This window comes from Lissotriton vulgaris, chromosome 6 (genome assembly GCF_964263255.1).
Source record: "Lissotriton vulgaris chromosome 6, aLisVul1.2, whole genome shotgun sequence".
NCBI lineage: Eukaryota > Metazoa > Chordata > Amphibia > Caudata > Salamandridae > Lissotriton > Lissotriton vulgaris.
Window position 1 is genome coordinate 92441576 of NC_141694.1, and position 21104 is coordinate 92462679.

Genomic DNA, 21104 nt, shown 5'->3' on the forward strand with positions numbered 1-21104 from the left:
AATTTCTGGGATGGGTGTGGATTTTGAGGGTTAAACAGGATATAGTTGAGTGACCCTACAGAGACCTGTCTTGATTGCATTACAACGGTTTCGTAACACCATTTTAGATTTTTTATATATTTGTATGTTTTAAATTGTATACAAAATGCTTTTAAATTCCATTTTATAACTTATAAGTTTTAACAATGTATTTTATGTATGGCACTATCTTTTATGATGAAACAATCGAAATAAAGATATTTGAGGATGACATTGGGCCTCAGCACTCTACACCCGGCTGCCCTAGTGCCGCTGAGGGTGTAACAAGAGTGCATCCTTGACCCGGGGGGATCCCCGAGTCTACCCCAGAACCTCCACTCCCACTACTGAAAACCTACTGTGACTGTGTTTTTTTTAAGAGGTTTTCAAGTGTGGAGTTTGACAACCTAAAGAAATTCTTTAACACCTTGCCTGCGGCGCCGATTCTCTCGCGGTGCTGAACATTCCAATGGCTGGTGTGGTCATAACGGAACAGTTCCGTCATCAGCACAGCGCGACTGATGCTCATGACAGAACCGTTCCGTCATGAGCATAGAAGGGGTTAAAATTGCACTAACTAACAAAAACTATTTTACTTACCTGTTTGCAGGAAATGTCCCAGAGTAGTATCCAGGTATACTGCTCTGAGTAAGAAAAATAATCTCAAAAGTAACTTACCTGTAATTTTACTGAAAAGCCTGTTCAAGTCTATGTACTGTATTTACAAAGTATTGCATTTCTCTGATACCATACTGTAAGTCAAAACAAAGTGCATATGCTATTACAAATCAAAAACTGTGTTATAACTGTATATTTACTACAAAGTACTTATCACTTACCTGTGCCAGGCTTGCTTGGTTCTAGAAAATCAAATAAGTAACAGAAAATTTGTATACAAAAACAATTGGTCTGAAGTTGTCTTTGAGTGTGTGAATTCATTTACAGTGTGTACAACAAATGCTTAACACTGTCTGTAGGAGAGTAGGGTCTGCAATCCTATGATCACCCAGATTTTTTGCTTTTGTTTCACTGGTTTACGACTTTCTCGGGCTGTGGGCCTGCTAATCAGACCCACAGCCTGGCTGTTCTCTTTCTAAATTACGATATGTACCCTAGGTGCATTTACCAATTGGTACTGGGCCACCTTATCAGACCCTGTAACTCAGGGCATAGGTGTACCCAGGGCCGCCAGGGGCTGCAGCATGTATTATGCCACCCCTGGCTGGCCTCCTAAATTTGACACAACTGGCTGCATGACAGCTGGGGCGAAGTCGTGTAATCACACTTTGCTTTAGATATAGTAGCCCTATATCTAACCATACAATGGACAATCGAGTTCCTATCAGTCACTCCTATGGCAGGCCTTGACAATCCTGAAGGCAGGGTGCATGGGCTCGTGTGAACTAGGCTCTGGCCCGAGCCGAGCCCGGTTGCAGCTTGCGGAATCAAGACCCAATGGCTGTTCCATGATAACGCGTACCACATCGGTAACTTCGGTGTCGCGTTATCAAGACATGTTGAGTAAGGTGTCATACGAATCGGGATGCTGCCCTCTCACCAACTCTGGCGACGAGGTTAGCATTCCGCCCTTCTAGAGGGACACGACATGTACGTAACTGTGAACTCCGGTTAAAGTTAACTAAAGCCTCAGCTCCACAAAATGGATGCTGCCACCACAGACACGAGTCTGACCTCCCGCTGCTGGGAGTCCTTCCAGCGAGGAGAGCTTGGACAAAGGGTTTCCTGTCGAGGGCGGTGTTCGCACCGTCCCAGACAGGGTTTGTGTATTCTGGGTAGGTAGGGCTTTTGCGAGAAGGTGACTGCGGAGTGGCACCCCGGTGCTCACTACGCATCTGCCGGTCAGAACCAGTTCCAGGGGCACCAGCCCTGGCCTGGGGAAAGTCCGGCAGGGGAGAGGGGTGTAACTACCTCCCTTCCTGGTCCCACCCTTAGGGCAGGACCTAGTCATGTACCCACCCCTTTCTTTAGAATAAAGGCCGGAGCGGGGACCCTTCCAAATTAGATCATCTTTGAATCAAGAACTACTTTCTACGAAAGGACACTCAAGACTCTTCTCAAGATTTCTCCCTTGTGACTAAGGAGTAGTCACCCTGCATCAGCGGGCACCATCTAAGAACTCTGCGGGTTGCTGCAAGTCCTTCCTCAAGGATCCGACGGCCCAGCTCGACGAGAACCGGCTTCCCTGGCACCTCTGACCTCTACCCACGTCATCAGCTCAGCTGTGATCTGTGGGTGCGACGAGACCTCGAGGGACCGGCCATCATCAGAACCTGCACGCTCTTAACCAGCACGACCACCGAAGCGATTCCCTGGTGAGTGCTCTGGGGTCCGAGAAGCCCCGACCCTGAGCCGATCCAGCACCGAAGTGCAGTCTCCCAGCATCTCCACGATCTGCGTGGGGCCCTTCTGCTCGCTGCTCAGCACGTTGTCTGGTCACTAGCCGCTGGCTTGTGCCCTTCTGTGACGACATCCGACAATCAACACTGCTGGTCTGGTTGCTCCAGACTGGCCCTTGCTTCCATCTTTGCGAGAAGCACCCCGGACCCTCCTGGTCCACTCAAGACGCCATCTTAGGCCCACCACGTGGCCCTGAGATCTGCCAAGGCTTGTTGCCCCATCCTGGGCCCAGCGACGCCGACAGCATCATCCTTCGTGGGACAGCTCGCACCTCCGCCGTGGTCGCCGACAACGCCTCCTGGTCCGTGAGACTGCAGAGCCTAGCGTCGCCCACTCACCTGGTCGAGGTGACGGCCAACCGGTGCCATCCTGGTACCCTCTGACTACTGGCTAGTAGTACGAACTTGGTCCCCTCTGCTTTCAGGTATCAACAATCTCCGATCCAGGCTTGGATCTCTACGAACTATTCATCACTGGTCGCCGGCCAGCAACTCCTTTTCTTCCGGCTCCTGGCTCGTCAGCGAAGACCCCGACGCCTGTAAGACTTGTGCAGCCGCAGCCCTCGTGGCTAGGTAACTCGGCATTTCGGTGCCTGCATAGCCTCCTTACTCTAGGGTCCCGAGTCCCTCGCTTCCGACTTGCCTTATCGGGTCCGCCCGAGACCTTAAACTTTCCGTGTCCTCGGACACTTGTTTTAATTGTGCACTTGAAGTATTTTCCTAAGAGATTTGGTTTGTGCTTAGTACCCTGTCCTCATAAAGAGTCCAGGGCTGTTGTGAATCTTAATAAATATCCTGTTTATTTTCATAACACTTGTGTGGTGTCCTTTCACTGGGTGTTCAAGGGGTACATGTGTGGTAAACAGCTGGCTTAACGCGCCCTCTCGAGTCTTTAGCCTTAGACTGCTCGTATCCACGCTACTAGGATAGCTGGTCTATAGGTTGACTTACAACCAAACACCATAAGGGTCGTTGGAACGATACATAGCGGTCGCTAGAATAGCGAACGTTGCATATCGGGCCAACTTCTCACACTGTCCTCTGACACTGCCTTACTGCTCGACCACACTACCACAAATAGAGAGTGAGGTGCCATCTAATTACATCTGCCTACCTTAGGGGTTCCACTGGACTCTGTGCACACTATACCTCCCTTTGGTATAATATATACAGAGCCAGCTTCCTACACCACCCTAGATGTGTGTCCAGCCTGGCAGTGCAACACGTCTCCTGCAGAGCTAATTTTCCCGCCTGTCCTCGTGCCAAATGGTCCCAGGGCAGGTGGTGGCATTTCCCTGGTCTGGGAGGGTCCCGTATCAAAGGTGGCAGAGGCCTTCAAAGCCTCCTGCCTTGAAATGCTGATTTACTAGCCTTCCTGGAAGAGTAAATACCTCCCACCATAGAAGGTGTTGTTTCTGACTGGACCAGCCAGCTAGGACACTAAAGGCCTAGTTGGTTCAGGGGTACCTCTAAGGTACCCTCTAGCTGCATGTTTTAATAAATCCATGACTGGAATCATTGTGGGTTTATTAATACAAGGTGTTTGATACCAAACACCATATGTTTCAATGAAGCAATTATGTACCTAGGAAACTTGCTTTGACCAGGGCCCAGTATCTTAAGATGGCTTTCCTGCTCACTCGTACTGTCAGTAATGGAACTGGCTAGCACAGGGGCATAGCTTCTCCTGCAGATATGTCCTCACATATAATCTAATTCACCCCGCCTTTGGGCTGTAAGGGCTGCTGTAGGGGCGACTTACAAATATTAAATGAAGTGTTAGGGAACATTGCATACTGTGTGTGTCATGTCGTGTTTGCATGCTTTAGAGCACCTTGTCACGCAGCCTGCAGTGGCAGTCTGCATGAGTTTGGTGCTGGGTCCCTTAGAGTGCTTCAAGATATGCTGCATCTCATAGGGACCCTCGTCAGTACCTATGCCCTAGTAACCAGGGACACCACTTACTAGGGACTTACAGAGGTGCGAAAGGTCTGGCTATTGGGGGATCAATTGACTAGTTACCATGTTTTGGGAATGGAACTCTAGCATTGGTGACTGACTGAAGTGAACTAGGTTCCTGCTAACCCAAAGTTGCTTGAAATTCCAGGTAGAAAGTGGGGGGACTACTGCATCAGAAACCCAGTTTCCTACACAGTGAGACTGCCAATTCTCATGCAGTGTCCTGTTGAGGCTGTCGATAAAGTTCAAGAGTCGACCCAAGCTTCTCTCTAGACAAAATGGAAAGTTCTTCTACAAGGACCTGAAGTCTGAACTGGAGGACAGCATGGTTACTGACTACTTGTAGTTCTTCCATCTCAATATTCCTGCAACCTTAATAGTAATTATGGCTCAAGTGCAGGTATTTGGTACAAGAAAAACTTCCAGCTGTAAGTTGAAACACCTCTATGTGTGTTTATGGAAAAAGGACTTGACCTCTTCTCAGTGCAACCCCATCAAGGATTCTCATTATCTGCACACACCCCAAGAAGGTCTCCCATCCTCCTCAGTGTGTTAAGTTGTCTCCAATATCAAGATTTAGGAGGACAAATGATGCATCATGATTATTATCCTAGAGGATCATCAAGCAATTTATGAAGGACTTTTTTGGTGCTCTTTCCCCACCAAAAGCCCCCAGTATGGTGGGAGTTGAATACTGTGCCTTTCGTCACACTAAATTAGTACCCGCTTCAAGACCGAGTGGGAATTCATTCCACGAGATGCATGGCGATATCAGGTGTCATCTGTGTAGGAGTATCTGTGTTAGATATTTATCCTGTAGCAACGTGGAAAAGGAGGGTCACTTTATCCAAGCACTACGCCTGGTTTTGAATGTGCGGGCGCTTTAGTGGTTCAGGCTGTTCTACCTAACCGGTTTCAGTAATGGTGATGCTTCCTTGAGCTGTATTCACATTTGATGTACTGGTTGCAATTCGAATTCAAGCATGGGAGACTATGAAAGCTCCACTGCAGAAGAAAAAAATTCATGTTCGAGGCATGTGAGCTGTAGATCACATTCTGTGCTTAGCCCGCCATCTGGTGTTGGGTCCGGATGTTTGCACTTTGTTTTTGTTCAAAGAAGTCTTTCCAGTCACAAGGTAGGTGACTCCTCCTTTCGGTGATAGTGCGCATGGGCATTGGCTCCATCGTTAGAATGTTTTGCCGCAGAGGGTGAGGATGGAGTTAGTAAGAGTAGTAACAATAGGTGTGTCCATGTAAATTGTATCTAAATGAGATTACTGCAACAGGTACAGGTACCCGGGGAGGTAGGTGGGCGCATGTGGCTCTACAGCTCTACATGCCAGGAACAGATGCATACTGTAGTAAGTAAGTAGCATTTTCCATTCAAAGGAATGTGAGCTGTAGAACACATGCTGTGCATAGACTACATAGCAGTAACTCCCAAAGCAGAAGCTAACCTGTAGCTGTTACAGCCGTCTGAAATAATGTATGTAAAACTGCTTGGCCCACACTAGCTTGTTGTCTAGCTAATACATCTACACAGTAGTGTTTCCTGAATGTGTGGTGTAGACCATGTTGCAGCTTTGCAGATGTAATTTATGGGTACGTTTCCTAAAAATGCCATAGAGGCCTCTAGTTCACGAGTGACGTGCGCTCTATGCGGAATTGTTAATGTGCGTTTTGCTTCAATGTAACATGTTTGAATGCAGTTGACTATCCATCGTGTAATGCCTGATTTTGATATAGGATTGCTTTTGTGTGGTGAAGCAAAAGCAACAAAGAGTTGCTTGGTGTTTCGGAAAGGTTTTGTCCTTTCAATGTAGTATACTAATGCTCTTGTCACATCTAGAGTGTGAAGAGCGCGTTCTGCCATGTAAACTGGTTGAGGGAAGAACACAGGCAACTCAACAGATTGGTTGATCTGAAAGGCAGTAATGACTTTAGGTAGGAATTTGGGGTTAGTCCTAAGAACCACTTTGTTTTGGTGTATTTGTAAAAATGGTTCTTCTGTGGTTACTGCCTGAAGCTCATCCAGTCTCCTCAGAGATGTTATAGCTGTGAGGAAAGCTATCTTCCAAGGGAGAAATTGTAGTTCACATCTGTGCATTGGCTCAAAAGGTGGACCCATGAGGCTGGTAAGGACAATGTTGAGATTCCACATTGGAGTAGATGGAAGCCTTGGTGGAATGACTCTTAAGTCCTTCCATAAATGCTTTAATAGCAGGCACCCTGAAAAGAGACAGACGTCTGTTCTGCAGTTTTGCTGATATTGCAGCAAGATGTAAGCTTATGGATGTGTAAATTGGAACGCTGTAGATGTAACAGATAGCAAATGTTTTGGATTCAAGCGTCCAGCAGATTGATTTGATTGTTATTACAGTATATCACAAACTGCTTCCATTTTGCTGCATAGCATGCTCTTGTAGTTGGGCGTCTAGCCTCTTTTATGATATTCATGCAATCTAGGGTAAGATTGAGGTAGCCTAACTCTAGGATTTCAGGTGCCAGATCAAAAGGTTGAGATGGCTGGGATCTGGATGTCTTATCTCGTCATGGCTCTGAGTGAGAAGATTGGAAGTTAGGTGTAGGTCTTGATTGTAAACTACTGATAACTCCAACAGGGTTGTGAACCAGGGTTGACTGGTCCATGTGGGAGCAACTAGGGTTAGTGTCATGGACTGCGTTCTGAGCTTCCGAATGAAATGAGTGGGAGAGGCGGAAAAGCATAAGCAAATATCCCTGACCAGTTCATCCATAGTACATTGCCTTTGGACAATGGGTGTGGATACCTGGACACGAAGCTTGGGCATTTTGTGTTAAGATGTGTGGCAAACAGATTTATCTCTGGGAAGCCCCTCATTTGAAAGAATGGGAGGAGAATTTGAGGGTGGAGTTCCCATTCATGGATCTGTTGTCGTTGATGACTGAGCAGATCTGCAATCTGGTTGTTTACTCCTGGAAAGTGTTCTGCAAGGAGATATATCTTGTGAGTTATGGCCCATCTCCAGATGTTCTGAGCAAATTGTGACAGCTGGAGAGAGTGTGTTCCCCCTGTTTTTGTATGTAGTATGTAGATTGCTGTCATGTTCTCTGTGCGAATCTGGACCACTTTACCTACTAGATGAAGTTGAAATGCTTTGAGCGCTAGAAAGATTGCTAGCAGCTCGAGATGGTTTATGTGGAGTTGCTTTTGTTGTAGAGTCCATATGCCTTGAATAGTATACTTTTGGAGGTGAGCTCACCAGCCAGTGAGCGATGCGTCTGTTAGCACTATCTGTGGAACAGGGTCCATTTAGGGCCGCCCCTTTGAAAGGTTTCGTGTATTTCACCACTGCAAAGAGCGATGGGTGCAGTTGTCCACGAACACTAGATCGGATAACTGACCTTAAGCCTGGTTCCACTGACTTGCTAAGCACTCTTGAAGGAGCCGCATTTGGAATCTTGCGTAAGGAACGATTAAAATGCAAGACACCATCATCCCTTGCAATTGCATAAACACTCAAGCTGATAATGAGTTTTGGGGCTGAAACTGAGAGATTAGAGTCTTCATGTTGCGGATTCTGACTTGGTTGGGACACGCTAGAGCTTTGTGAGTGTCTATTGTGGCTCCTAAATACACTTGTGTGTTAGGCAGTTGGAGATGAGACTTGATAAGGTTTACAATGAACCCAAGGTTGTGAGGTAATTGCACTGTTTTTCAGGTGTGTCGTAGGCAGTTTTGCTGCAATCTGGCTTTTATGAGCCAGTTGTCTAGATTGTCATACCCTGGGTGCGGTAGTTACTCCGAATGAAAGGACCTTGAATTGATAATGTTGGCCGTCTACCAGAAACCGGAGATATTTGCGGTGATCAGGGTGAATGGGAATATGGAATAAGAGTCCTTTAAGTCCAGAGTGGACAGAAAGTCGCCTTGCTGAAGGAGCGGAAGTATTTGTTGGAGTGTGACCATGTGAAAGTGGTCCAACTGAATATATAGATTTAGTTCTCCGAGGTCTAATATAGGCCTGAGAGAGCCGTCCTTTTTATGGATTAGGAAGTGTAATGGAACTGGCTCTATATTGTGTTTTTCTAACGGAGAGAGAACCTCTTGCCTCAGAAGGGTAAGATGTTCTTGTGCCATTGCATGTGATCTTGGAGGAATATTTGGGGGAGTGTCTGTAAGCTCCAGGCAGTAACCATACTGGATAATTTGTAGTACCTACTTGTCTGAGTTGATTGAATTCCAGACAGGTAGGAACTGGGAGAGACGTCCCCCGACAGGAGTGGAATGATTGGGGTAACGGAAGGAAGTCCCTCTTTGTTTGTGGGGGAAGTGCGGGTGGAGTTGCCTCTACCCTTACCTTTCTTTCCTCTAAAACCTCCTCCGAAATAACGTCTTGATGAGGGGGATTGGTTATTGGCCTTGTAAGAGAATGAGGGATGTTTGGGGGATACATTTTTTGGAACCACCCCAGTAAAAGGAGCAGATAGAGGAACCCCTATTGGAAGGTAATTGCAAAGCCCCCATGGACTTTGCGACCTCCTTGTTTTTCTTCAATTTCTCTAGCAAGGTATGAACCGCTGAGACGAAGAGAAGATCCTTATCAAATGGCTGGTTAAGAATAGAGGTTTGCACCTCATGTTTGAATCCTGAGTTTCTCAACCAAGCATACCTGCGTAGGAGTACGCTAGTATTTACTGCAGAGGCTGCGGTGTCAGCGGAGTCTAGGGCACACCTGATAGATGTTTTAGTGATGAGTTCACCTTCTTGGATAAGATTATCAGCTCTAGTCTTGTGTACATCAGGCAGAAATTGCATGAGTTTTTTCAACTCATCGTAATAAGCCATATCGTAGCGTGCCAGCAAAGCTTGAGCATTGGCAATGCCCCAATGATTGGCTGCTTGTGAAGCCACTCTTTTGCCAGAGGCATCAATGAGCTTAGACTCTTTATCGGGAGGAGGAGCTTCCCTGTGGTTTGTGAGTTAGCCCTCTTGCGAGTGTTGGAAACCACAAGCGAGTCTAAGGGCAACTGACCTCTGATATAAGTAGGGGCAGGCTTATATTTTTTCTCCACCCTAGGTGTAATAACTCTTGTCCTCACAGATCTTTAAATATGTCATCTGTGTGTTTTAGCATGCCTTTAAGCATTGGCAATGTATGAGTGGCTCTTTGAGAGGAAGTAAGGGTCTTCTAACATGTCTTTCTGGAGCTCCACCCCATGATATTGAGCAGCCCTGTTAAGAAGCTCAACATATCCAATGTTATCATCAGGTGGGGAGGGTCTAGACGGATACAGATCAGGGCCATTATCTGTAATAGGGCCAGTATGATAATCCTCCCATGGGTCAATGTCTTGTGGCCTCCATTGATCCTCATCCCCATTTCCGCGATCCTGTTAGTCAGGTGATTGTGGTGGTGATGGTGAATTTGAAGGTGTAATGAGCAAATTGGGATCAGTCTGAGAAGAAGGTGGAATGTAAGGGGAGAAGGGTCACACTTTTCCTTTTGAGAGGAATGTGGTAATCCTCTGGCTGGTCTGGATTTTACTTTTCTTTGAAAGGGTGGCATGGATATGTCCTGTATCAGGGTGTATAACCAGGCCAGAAATATTATATTTAATACGCGAACCAATAGAAAAAAAATATTCATTTTATTTTTTATTGTGAGGTTGGAGTGTTTCTAAATTCAATTTAGGCCACTCATCGCCCTCACAATAGTCTGTTTAATGCACATACACTACACCCGTAAATTATTCAGACGTTATTCATTGAGTTTTTAGCCTTCAATTTTACATTTCTTCTCATTTAAAGAATATTTTTTTATTTCTTTAGTACATTTTGCTTCTGTATTTCCTTACACTTTATTTATCAGATAATATTATTTAATTTCTTAAGCAGTCGCTGACCCACTAAGCAGGCTTACCAGACCCCTAGGTGTCCCTGAACCACAGGTTTAAGAACCACTGCTGTGCAAAATGTGTCCAAAATTGATTAAGGAACAAAACACAAACCCCAGAGGATAATATAAATATCTACCAATGTCAGCTTATTTTAGTCAAACTTGAAGACTTTGAAGTCTTGCGTCATTGGGAAGTTGTTTACGTTTTCTTTTTTCCTATCGGTCTAGAGTCAGCCAAGCTGCACTGTTGCAACTACTGCAATCAATTGCTTGTCTGGATACATAAGCTGGATGAACATTAGTTACATCACTCAAGATAACTTCAAGCTTCTGGAGACATTATGGGTCCTTCTGGAAGAGCAGGACCTGCAGCTGCCAGCAGCTGAGTGTCTCCTTCTTGCTGTCAAAAGGCTGGTGAGTAAATATTTTTAAGGCATGTTTGAGCCATTCAAGACCTGTTTCTGCTTTCTCATTTAGGTTCTCATTTGGGTACCCGTTTATACAGTTTCGCTATATAAAAATGCTGCTGTAGTCTCTCTAAGAATGATGCAAGAGTGATAAACTTTCCTATCTTGAGTGTTGTGCTAGAATGTAGTGCATTAGTGTTTCATGTGGTGTAAGTGTTAAAGCCACATAGGAAATATTTTTCCATACCACTTTTTACTGGGGATACAGTTGAAGAAGTTCACTTTCAGTTAGTTCTTTTCTGTGCACTCATGCTTAGTTTTTTTCCATGAAAACTTAATTTCTCGTTTGTGAAATGCTATTCTTATAGTACGAAGAAATTAAAGATCCAATGCCCTATGAACTGCAATACTCTTCAGAAAGGCGTGGAAAATGTAGGTAGGAGAGTAATGGCGTAAAGGGGCGAGTTTGGTATAGAAGGGAGAGAGGGATTTGGCAGGAAGAATGCAAGAACAGAAGTACAAGAAAGGACTTGGTTTTGCAGCGTGAATGCTTTTCTAGATTCACAAGCTGTGCATTATTCCGCCTTCTAGTGGTTGGATCCAGAATAGTCTTTGTTTTTTTTCTCTTGTTTTTGGGCTCTCAACCCCTTTTTGGGGAACGGTATGTCCCCTGTGTGACGTCAGAAGGTTGTGTGTGGTAGCCATCTTGAGATTCTTTTTTCAGCAGTTTGGTCTGGAAGCAAGTTGGAAAGCGCTGAAGTTTTTCTGGATAACCCCTGAAAAGAAAAAAAGTTCTAGTGAACTACACCGAACATCGACAACACAACCGAAGATAAGAACGGGACTCCAGGTTCGACACGGAAGACTTCTAAGTGCAACAAATGGCAAGGTAGGGGCCATAGAAAATACCCATATCAAGTTCTGCTCCAAGTTCCACCACAAGTTTGCACAACGCAATCCGCACAACGCGTGCAACTTTTGTCTACCGAAGGACCATAAGGACAAGGAATGTGAGGCCTGCGCTACGTTCCTGCCAAAAACACTCAGGACTCGTCGAAAGCAGAGAGAGGCCCACTACGCCACTGTGTCTCAAAGCTCGAAGAAGACTTCTCTTAAGGACCTGGGCCTGTCCAGTGATGACGAGGACCAGGAAAGGCCAGAAGAGTCGATGCAAGAGGGATTGGATGTTGAAATTCTGGAAGGAGACTCCGAACAACCACGCGCCCACAAGAAGGCGAGCGACACGGGGAAGACAGATAAGGTAAGACACCATACACATCTGTGGGAACCCAAGGGTCACAAAGGAAAGGCGCAACCCAAGGCAGCTCCGATGCAGAGTTAAAATGTGATCGAAAGTCAGCCGGGATCTAAAGAACCCCACGGGACCCTACCAAAGGATACCAAAGAGGGAAAATCGCATAAGACGCCGAAAACCAGGGTCGAACACGAACCCCCGACGGGAAGCACAACATCGTCTAAGGATGCAATCGCGAGCAAGAAAAGAAAGTCTTGTGTGTCCGACTCTGAGAGAATACTCGAGGTCGAGAAAAAGAGAAAACAACTCTAGGTCGAGATGGCGACGCTCCTCCAGAAAAAAAAAGTTTGATGCGTCAGTTAAAGATTTTTGGATCCCAAAAGTTCTTGTCATGGATCCGAAAAACGTCGCCGCCAATTAGGAGGACCTCCTCGAATCCTCCCGAACCATGCGAAGAAGATCCCGAGGACTACAGAGATTATCCAGAAGAGGTGGAAGGCTCCAAATATTTCAAGGACACTTAGAATGACCTCGACACTGATTGTCCCGAAGAGGAGATATGCTGCTATCCGTTGTAGGCATCACAACTAAATCATATAGCCTTCTACAAACAGCTGGTGAAAAGGGCAGCAGACACTTTCGGGGTACCCCTCGAAGAGGAAAACTGAGACATCTGTGTCCTGCTGGAAACACTGGCCCCTGCCAACAAGGGAACACAGTACTTCCCAATGCTACCAAGCATCCTAGACCAAGGCAAGAAGCCTTTAAGGAACCAGCCTCAAGCAAGGGGGTGACACCAACGGTTGAGAACAAGTACAAGGCCTCCTCCAAGGACCCTAAATATATTCAGGGTAACACTGTGCCAGACTCCATCATCATCACCAAGGACAGAATAAGGGTGAATGCACTCTCTAACACTGGACCCCCACCAGGAAAAGAAAGCAAGAGAATGGATATGGTGGGAAGAAAGATGGAGAAAGAAGCAGCGACACAATGGCGCATTGCTAACTCCAAAGCCCTCCTGAATAGATCCGGATACCAGCAGTGGGATGACATAGAGGAGTTTATCAACAAGCTCCCTGAGGAGTACAAAAAGAGAGGAAAATCTATTGTCCAAGAAGAGAGAAACATCGCAAACACATGCCTGGGAGATTTTTATCTCAAAGATATTGAGGGCAAGGAGACTGTTGCCTTGCTTGACACACTGGGGGCGCTGGGATTATCTCAGCTAGTACAAACACCCACACATGAGGCAGGGCATACACTGCACGTTTTTTTTACCTCATTGCAGGGACTAACCCTAAAAGACCCGCCCCCCCCCCATTGACATGGACAGACCACTCCTTAATCAAGTTCAACTTATCAGTTCCCACTGTCTGCGGGGTAGGACTACAGTAACACATTCTCTCCCCTATACAGCCTGGAATAAAGAAGATAAAGTTACTCTCCAAACACATTTGGAGAGTCCACGACCTCTACTGAACGTTTCCCCGGAGTTAGCCGTCATTAAAGACACTGACCGGTTCAACTAAGCAATTAAGGTCTCCGTGCCTACTGAGAAAACCTCAGGGAATCGGAGTTCTCCTTCGCCCCCCTGGTTTTCTGACGCTCTGTGTAAGGAAAAACAAAAGTGTGGCTGACTGGAAAGACACTCGAGAGTGAATTACGACACAGCGGATAAAGAGATGTATAAAATCGAGCTTACCCAATTTAAAACCTACTGATTGCTGAAAAAAAGGATTTTTTTTAACTAGGCAGATTAAGAAAGCAAAACACTCCTCCAAAGAATTATTTGAGGTAGTAGACAAGTTGGCCTCTGTACCCAAGAATGTAGGTTTTAGGGGCGATCAAAAGTTTAGTGAAAACCCAAGTTATGGACATCTATAACGCTTTTGAAGACACGCTAGCCCACTCGCCCACTGAACTACTTATGAGCCCCGAATATAAGAGTAACACCCTTTATTGTTTCCCCCCAACATCATCGGAGGTAGTGGAAAAATGCTTGAGAAGGCAACATCGCGGCAGCATCCTCCAAATTCTACAAGCAATCAGAAGTCTAGCCGAGATCAAAACCCAAGACTTGCTGTCAGTAGAATTTGAATTCCTTAAGCACTTCTCGGAACAAGAGACGACCAAGACCGAATGGGCTACACTCGAGCTAGCAGAAAAAATCCTTAGTGAAGCCTCGCAACTAGAAGCCTGGGGGATTAGAGTGCACCAGTACCGACCAGTTGGGTACCCGACACCGCTGCTTCAAATCCAACCCAACTCCAATAAGTGGTTACTAAGTAACCGGAGTGAACGCAATCAAACCAGCACATTCCTCAAAGGAGCGCGCAGCACCTCGGTCACAGGGCCCGATGGACCCAGCCCTACAAACAGGAAGGGAAGGCAGTTTGAAGAAATCTACCCCCCAACTGACTGGTCTTGGATATCCAAAACTATAAATGTAAGAACCGACGAAAGCGTGAGTTACATCCTAACTGGAGATTTCAATATGTTCTTAGGGGAGACAACGGACGAATCCAATGGAGAAGACGATAAACATCAAGCATGGGGGATAACCTCCCAGGAAAACTATAAGTGGGCCAAACCAACAAAAATCTTTAAGGCCTTGCATCGCGAACTGCGAAGTCTTTCACTGGCAACACTAAACGGTGGTATGCCAGGGGACAGACCTCAAGCCCCAACTTTCCACAGGAACTCAGCTATCACCGCAATCGACTACACCTTTCTCGCCCTCCCACTCCTTGATTAGGTTAAGGACTTCAGGATTGGGGTGTCAGACTACAGCGACCATCAACCCCAGCAGCTCACTCTTGGAATCCAGTGTACTGCCATTACATACGCCAACCCACAAACCCACCAAACAACGAGATATCAACGCAACAGAATTCGGTGTAAAATACGCGATCCAGAAAAGATATCAGTCGCGCGAAAACACTGTGGGAAGAAATCAAACTCCGCGAAGGAAGCACCGTCCATGCATGGGAAATCTTCTCCAGAGCTTTGGGTCATCCAGCCCTACAGGCCCCTACACAAGAGGGCCCCAACTAAAACAAAACATCTGGGCGAGAACAAGAGAGAGCTCCTATTTGACATCAAGCCAGCACGCCGAACTAAGACAACTAACGGGCGATATAAACGGAGCATTCGCGCAATTTGTCAAAATAGCGCATCTGCCGGCACCGTAGAGCACTAAGAAATCTCCGAATAAGGAAAAAGAAAATGATCTGGCGTGCAAAAAAGGATCACACGGAATCACTCTGGGCCAAACTACTTCACAATGCAAATACGAAAAATAGTGCAAGATTCTGGCAGATGGTCAAGAGCATTGAAAATCCATCGGCCTCCAGGATCAACTCACATATAGCGGAGGACGTCTGGACAACCCATCTGCAAACTTACTTCAATGCAGAGTACCAAGGTAATCTGCTAAAACCAGTCGAGCCTCCCTTCACATTCCCTCCACCCCCCTCACACAGGAATGAACAACGACCTAGTTCCTCTCTAAAAACGATAGAGGGCAGAATCCAGCAAAGTCACCACAAGGGTGCTCCTGGGCCTAACGACCTGCCTTCAACCTTATACAAACAAGATCGACAGTACTGGTCCGGCGCACTACAACCGCTCTTTGACAATATTACCATAATAATATTAATAATAATAAAGAAGTTTATAAAGCGCCTGGTGACGCCATCTCGGCGTGTCCCCGCGCTGTGGAGATCAGATTCGTACAGCGGCCGTGGTAGCTCCTCCACCCAGCGGTGTTTTACAGATTGTACAGGTGGGTTTTTTTTTTTTTTTTTTTTTTTTTTTGAAAACCTTTATTTATCGTAAACACAGTACACAGCGTCTGCCTACAACCACTGCGGGCCGGCCGCTATGACATCACAGAACATTCCAAGTTCCCTAGCGTTGCGATAGATGACAGAAATATCAACAATACAGTGTAATAGCAGGGAACTGCGGAAAAGGATCAAGAGGGTTTCGTTTTATAATTTTGGCGAATCGTCCTGAAGTCAGACCGGGTAGTGGAGAGGGCGAGCCACCTAGAAGGGTATCCACAAGTGGATCGGCGTTCTCAAAATACTGGCGTAAGTCATTACAGGCAGGATATACAAGCGCGGAAGTGCATTTCGCCCCAGTTAGCGCCAATCAAGATAATATCTCAGGAGTCGGGATCTAACCTGTCTATGGCATAACAGGATGAAAGAGGGTTGACTCAATAACATTGATGAAAGGATCTGACGACATACAATAACGCAAGCATCACGTGAAACAATTCGTAAACAGGATACGTGCCCTCAACCCAAAGTACAGGTGGGAAGGAAAAGCAGGGTTTGCAAACATTCCGTAACTGTGCATTGAATTCGATATCTTTAACTATAGAGTCAATAAACAATGCGAAATGACATGACCACACTGCGCAAAAAGCATCCCAGAAAGACCAAACCCGGACCCCCCCGTCTGACCCATGATAGATGAGAAAAAGGGAAGAAACAAGAGAAAGAGAAGAAAAAGGCCATAGAACAAAAGAAAAGAAATTAAAGCCCCACCCCCCCACCCTGCATACCAGCGGAAGGCTACGGCCTACCCCCCCCCCCCCATAGGCATGCCTGTCGCCCCAGTAAAGACCCCGAAGATGGGAAAAGGAGGAGGACCCTCGCGCCGGCCCCAAATCCCACCCCCTCCGTCGCGCCATAGTAGAAAGTGTAAGCCCATCAGGATGAGGAGCGAGTATCATATTACATCCATTTCAACCCCACAAAGTCATGGCGTCCGAGTCTTGCATCGCCACCGAGACCCTTCAGACAATACAGAAAACAGTCAGCACTCATCCCTGGCCAGTACGAACAGAAATAAACAAACTTTCTGACTCAATAGTACCAGAAGCCGATGAGCCCAGCGAGCAGTCATGTCTTATGCGAGCCATCCAGGCGCCGAGCAAAAACAACAACACGATGTTTATACCCCCATTCCAGGATATATTTTCCGGCATAATAGACACTTGGCATTGTAGTGCAATGAGTGGCTTGTTAGACGTGTAACCATAAAGGGCAGCATTCACACTGGTCGAGCCGATAGAGTCAGGAGGTGTATCATCCAAAACTGTGTGTTTCCGAAAGTCTCCGGTGTCTAGGGAGTGAGAGTAGTCGCGCGCCAGGCAGAAAGCATCTTCATCTGCTTTACCAGGTATCATCCCAGGAGCGATGGCCGCCATTGAGTCGCGGAGAATCAGTCCTCGATAGGTCAGGGAGAAGCGAAAGTCCAGGATAGCCCGGAGGATATCTCCCAGCGTGGGCTCCATTGCTGCGTTGTCGGTATAAGCCGAGCCCGGTTTCCTTGGGGACCCCTCAGACAGCTAGAAAGGAGATTAGGCAGACGAGAGTAATGAGTACGTCTGTGGCGCACAAATAGGTACTGCGGAGTACACCAAAAAACAGCTTTAAATCGTGTGTGAGCGCCCATCAATCAGGGAAGAGGAATTCAGCAGACCGCCCGATCCGTTGTTAAGCGATCAATCTGAGTCCCAGGTCAACTCCAAATAGCCAGCCAAGAATGTCCGCCATAGGCAGGGGGCTTAGCGCCGATCTCCGATCTCCGGTACAGTCACCACTGAGGAGTCAGCAAAATAGATGAGGCAAAGTTCCGAGTTGTTGCCCCGCGCTCAGCTCGCGCCAGTCATTAAAATCGGGAGGCTGCCATTTCCGACCAGGATCACCGGCCCCTGTTGTCAGGTCAGGGCCGCTGTTGATCACCTCCGCTCCGGCAGCACTACCACTCGGGGTCCCGGCTTTGGACCGGTGCAGGCCGCGATATGCAAGACGACGTTTCTCGGCCGTCCGGGGGTCGCCGCTAGGCCGGAGTTTCACGGCCAGGCACCGCACCGTCTCAGCAACACGGGGTTACGGTTGGAACGTAGGATGGGCGTCAGGATAATTGGAAGGCGATGGCGAGCGGCGGAGCCAAGCGCTTAGGCGGCCATCTTGATCGCCGCCGTGGCTCCTCTCTGTACAGGTGGGTTTTTAAGAGATTCCTGAACTTGACCTCAGAGCCTTCCCGTCTGAGGCCAACCGGGAGTCTATTCCAGTTGCGAGCCGCTACCAGTCTAAATGAGCGGCCTCCCAGTTTTGCTCTTTTTACGCGGGGAATCCTTAGTAGGCCCGCTCTTACTGAGCGTAGTGCTCTGTTTGGCTCATATATGTGTACCAGGTCTTGGAGATAGGATGGAGCTTTATGCCATATAATCCTGTGGCATATTAGGAGCGCTTTATACATAACTCTTTCTGACCGGTAGCCAGTGTAGAGCCGCAAGAGCAGGTTTGGAGGCTGCTCTTTTTGGAAGTCTCAGTACAAGGCGGGCGGCCGTATTTTGAAGGACTTGCAAGCGCCCTATGCTTTTTTCTGTGGTGCCTAAGAGCAGGACATTTCCGTAATCCATACGGGATGTTACCAATGCTTGAGTCATGTTGCGTCTGGCCTCCAGGGGGAGTAAGTCTAAGGTGTGGTTGAGAGTTTTTAGCACCCCAAAACACTTTCCCACTAGGCGGCGAATGTGGCCCTCATAGAATAGCGTGGGATCAACCCATATCCCCAGGTTCTTAGCCTCCTTACAGGGAATGGGCGTTGGGCCCAAGCATGGTGGCCACCAATCCGCCGTCCAGCTCGAGTTGCTCCCATAACACAAACAATCCCAGATTCCTGGAAAGGCTCCATCATCTCGCCTATTTATAAAAAAGGCTGTAAGAGCGACCCAAAAAACTATAGGCTCATCGCTCTCATTGACATCGAGGCTAAGTATTACGCGGGCCTCGTCCTAGCCGACCTTCGGGAATGGGCAAGGGAAAAGTCCTTAATCCCAATCAATCAAACAGGGTTCCAGAAAAACCTAGGAACCACCACAAAACATCCTGGCTCTTTCCCTTCTAGCCGACTCTACAAAAGCAGCAAGAAAACCATTATTTGTCAGTTTCATCGACTACAAGGCCGCCTTCGACAGTATAGATCGAGGAAAGCTATGGTCAAAGCTATCTCAATGGGAAATACCTTCTGCCCTCTTGAGTCAACTCACTCTATTACATTCTGAGACGTGGGTCCAAATTAAACTGGGGAATGGCAACACCTTATCCAGGCGGATTCCAACCTCCAGAGGCTTAAAGCAGGGCTGCGTTCGGGCCCCCACCCTATTCAACCTCTTTGTGGCCGATCTCTCAACCGAACTTGACAACAGCAACCATCATGCCCCAAAACTGGGAGGCCTTCCGCTTTCAAACCTATTGTATGCCGACGACCTGATTTTAATTAGTCAAACACCAGTCGGCCTACAACACCTACTTCATACTACGAACAAATTCGCCTCAACAAAAGGGTTAGAAATTAACCTAGAAAAATCGAAAATAATGATGCTAAACCAACGCAACACAAAAAAACGATTGAAATGGCAGCTGGGCAAGAGAGAACTCGAAGTGGTTCAAAACTGTAAATATCTTGGGATAATTTTTGACCAGAACGGGTCATATGACCAACAAAAAGAGGTGATTCAGAGAAGAGGAACCCTCCTAGCAATCACTTTGAAAAACCTTAAAAGCAAAATAGCAGGACTAAACCTGCTTCCGCTGCTTGAAGTGCTCCATGCAAAGCTAATACCAACGCTCTCATACAGGAGTGAGGCCATGCGAGGGATGGACGAAGAAACCCTAAACAAAACAGTAGCTAAAGCTTTAAGAATAATTTTCAAGCTTCCCAAATACACCTCCCAAGCTCAATTAAGACTCGAATTTGGAGTAGTAAATCAGAAAATAAGCAGGAAGGCGACTTACGAAAAAGCTGGTACAAAATAAAGTGCGCAGAGGTGGGCTCACTTAACTCATTCCTATGGAAGGAACTATTAAGGAACAATGCCTCTCCGGCTAAAGCCTACCTTGAATCAGGGATCAGCATGTTAGCCATGGAGAACATCTGGGAGATCGGACTTCCATTCAACAACGTCAAAGACCTGGTAAATAAGTCAACAAGGCTTGTATCTATTGAAAACGACAAGGAATGTCTAAATAAGAGGGCACACAGCTGGTTTGTGATACAAAGCTATCTAAAATGTTCACCACAACCGTATCTCGGCACCAGTTTTTCAGGATCGTTAAAAGGAGGATTTTTGGCACTGCGGATAGGGATTTTATCTGCCAAACCTCACATGCCCCCGTGGAAACGCACATATGCATCTACACTATGCAGACTATGCGGTGAAACCAAAGAAGATATGCTGCATCTCCTATGCACATCCAAGTTCCTAGAGCGGGAGAGGAGAGAGCTGTTAAAACCACATATAAACGAAATGCATATTAGGTCTTGTCGACAGGCAGTATAGGCCTGTTTCAGCGGGACCAACGTTAAATTAATCTGCAGCATCGTCCGCTTCATGAAAACTGCCCAAATAAAGCTTTCCGCCGAGGTCTAAGCCTAACCGCCACCGCCTAAGCCACCTTGTCCGGTAACTCTTCTTGACCCCCTTTACGCCCTGACCCTAACTTCGGTCGTTAAGACTATACAACAGACTGTCAGAGCTATGGACACTGGGGCTGTCACCAGATTGGGCGTTACCCCTTTTTTACTCCTATCGTAAATAAACTGTATGTACTTTATTTTTTAATCGTTTGATTTTAAAACATGTGCACTACGTTTTTAAGGAAATATGAAATTAAGGTATACATGTATTTTTTTTCTTTTCTTATAAATCTTATATTGATGTGTGGACTGCTAAGATTTTAATTAATCAATGCAAATAAATAAACTAAAACCTATATCGTGTCAACCAGCAATGAAAACACCAAAAGATGCTTGCTAGGGACGTACAAGATGTTTTCAAAATGCCCTGAGACTGGAAATGCCGTCTCTGTAGCGCGATCTTGATGCAGCGTTACCCAGAAACTATCACCAACCCAGGGTCTGGGTCACTCCGGTGGGGCCCATAACACCAAAGTACACACACCCAGTCAAATACTTTTCCCCAGACCCTTGCAAATAGAAACTACGAGTTGGCTGATTTCTCTCCTATCACGGGATACCTTTAAGCACAGATTTTATCACCAACATTAGTTTTCATCACATAATTCTACTAACTAATCTATGCATCAATGTACCCCGCAATTAGGTCGATGGACCAATTAGT

General features: G+C 46.6%; 1 protein-coding gene across 3 annotated transcripts in view; it reads left to right on the plus strand.

Moving 5' to 3' along the window:
- The window catches only part of LOC147706848 (exportin-5-like), a 1626836-nt gene that overhangs the window by 470756 nt on the left and 1134976 nt on the right, over positions 1-21104 (plus strand). For all 3 annotated transcript variants that reach the window (XM_086926008.1, XM_086926006.1, XM_086926007.1), the window contains one exon: positions 10502-10687. In XM_086926008.1, coding sequence (XP_086782134.1) covers positions 10502-10687 — 186 coding nt within the window. The remainder of the gene's footprint in view (positions 1-10501; positions 10688-21104) is intronic.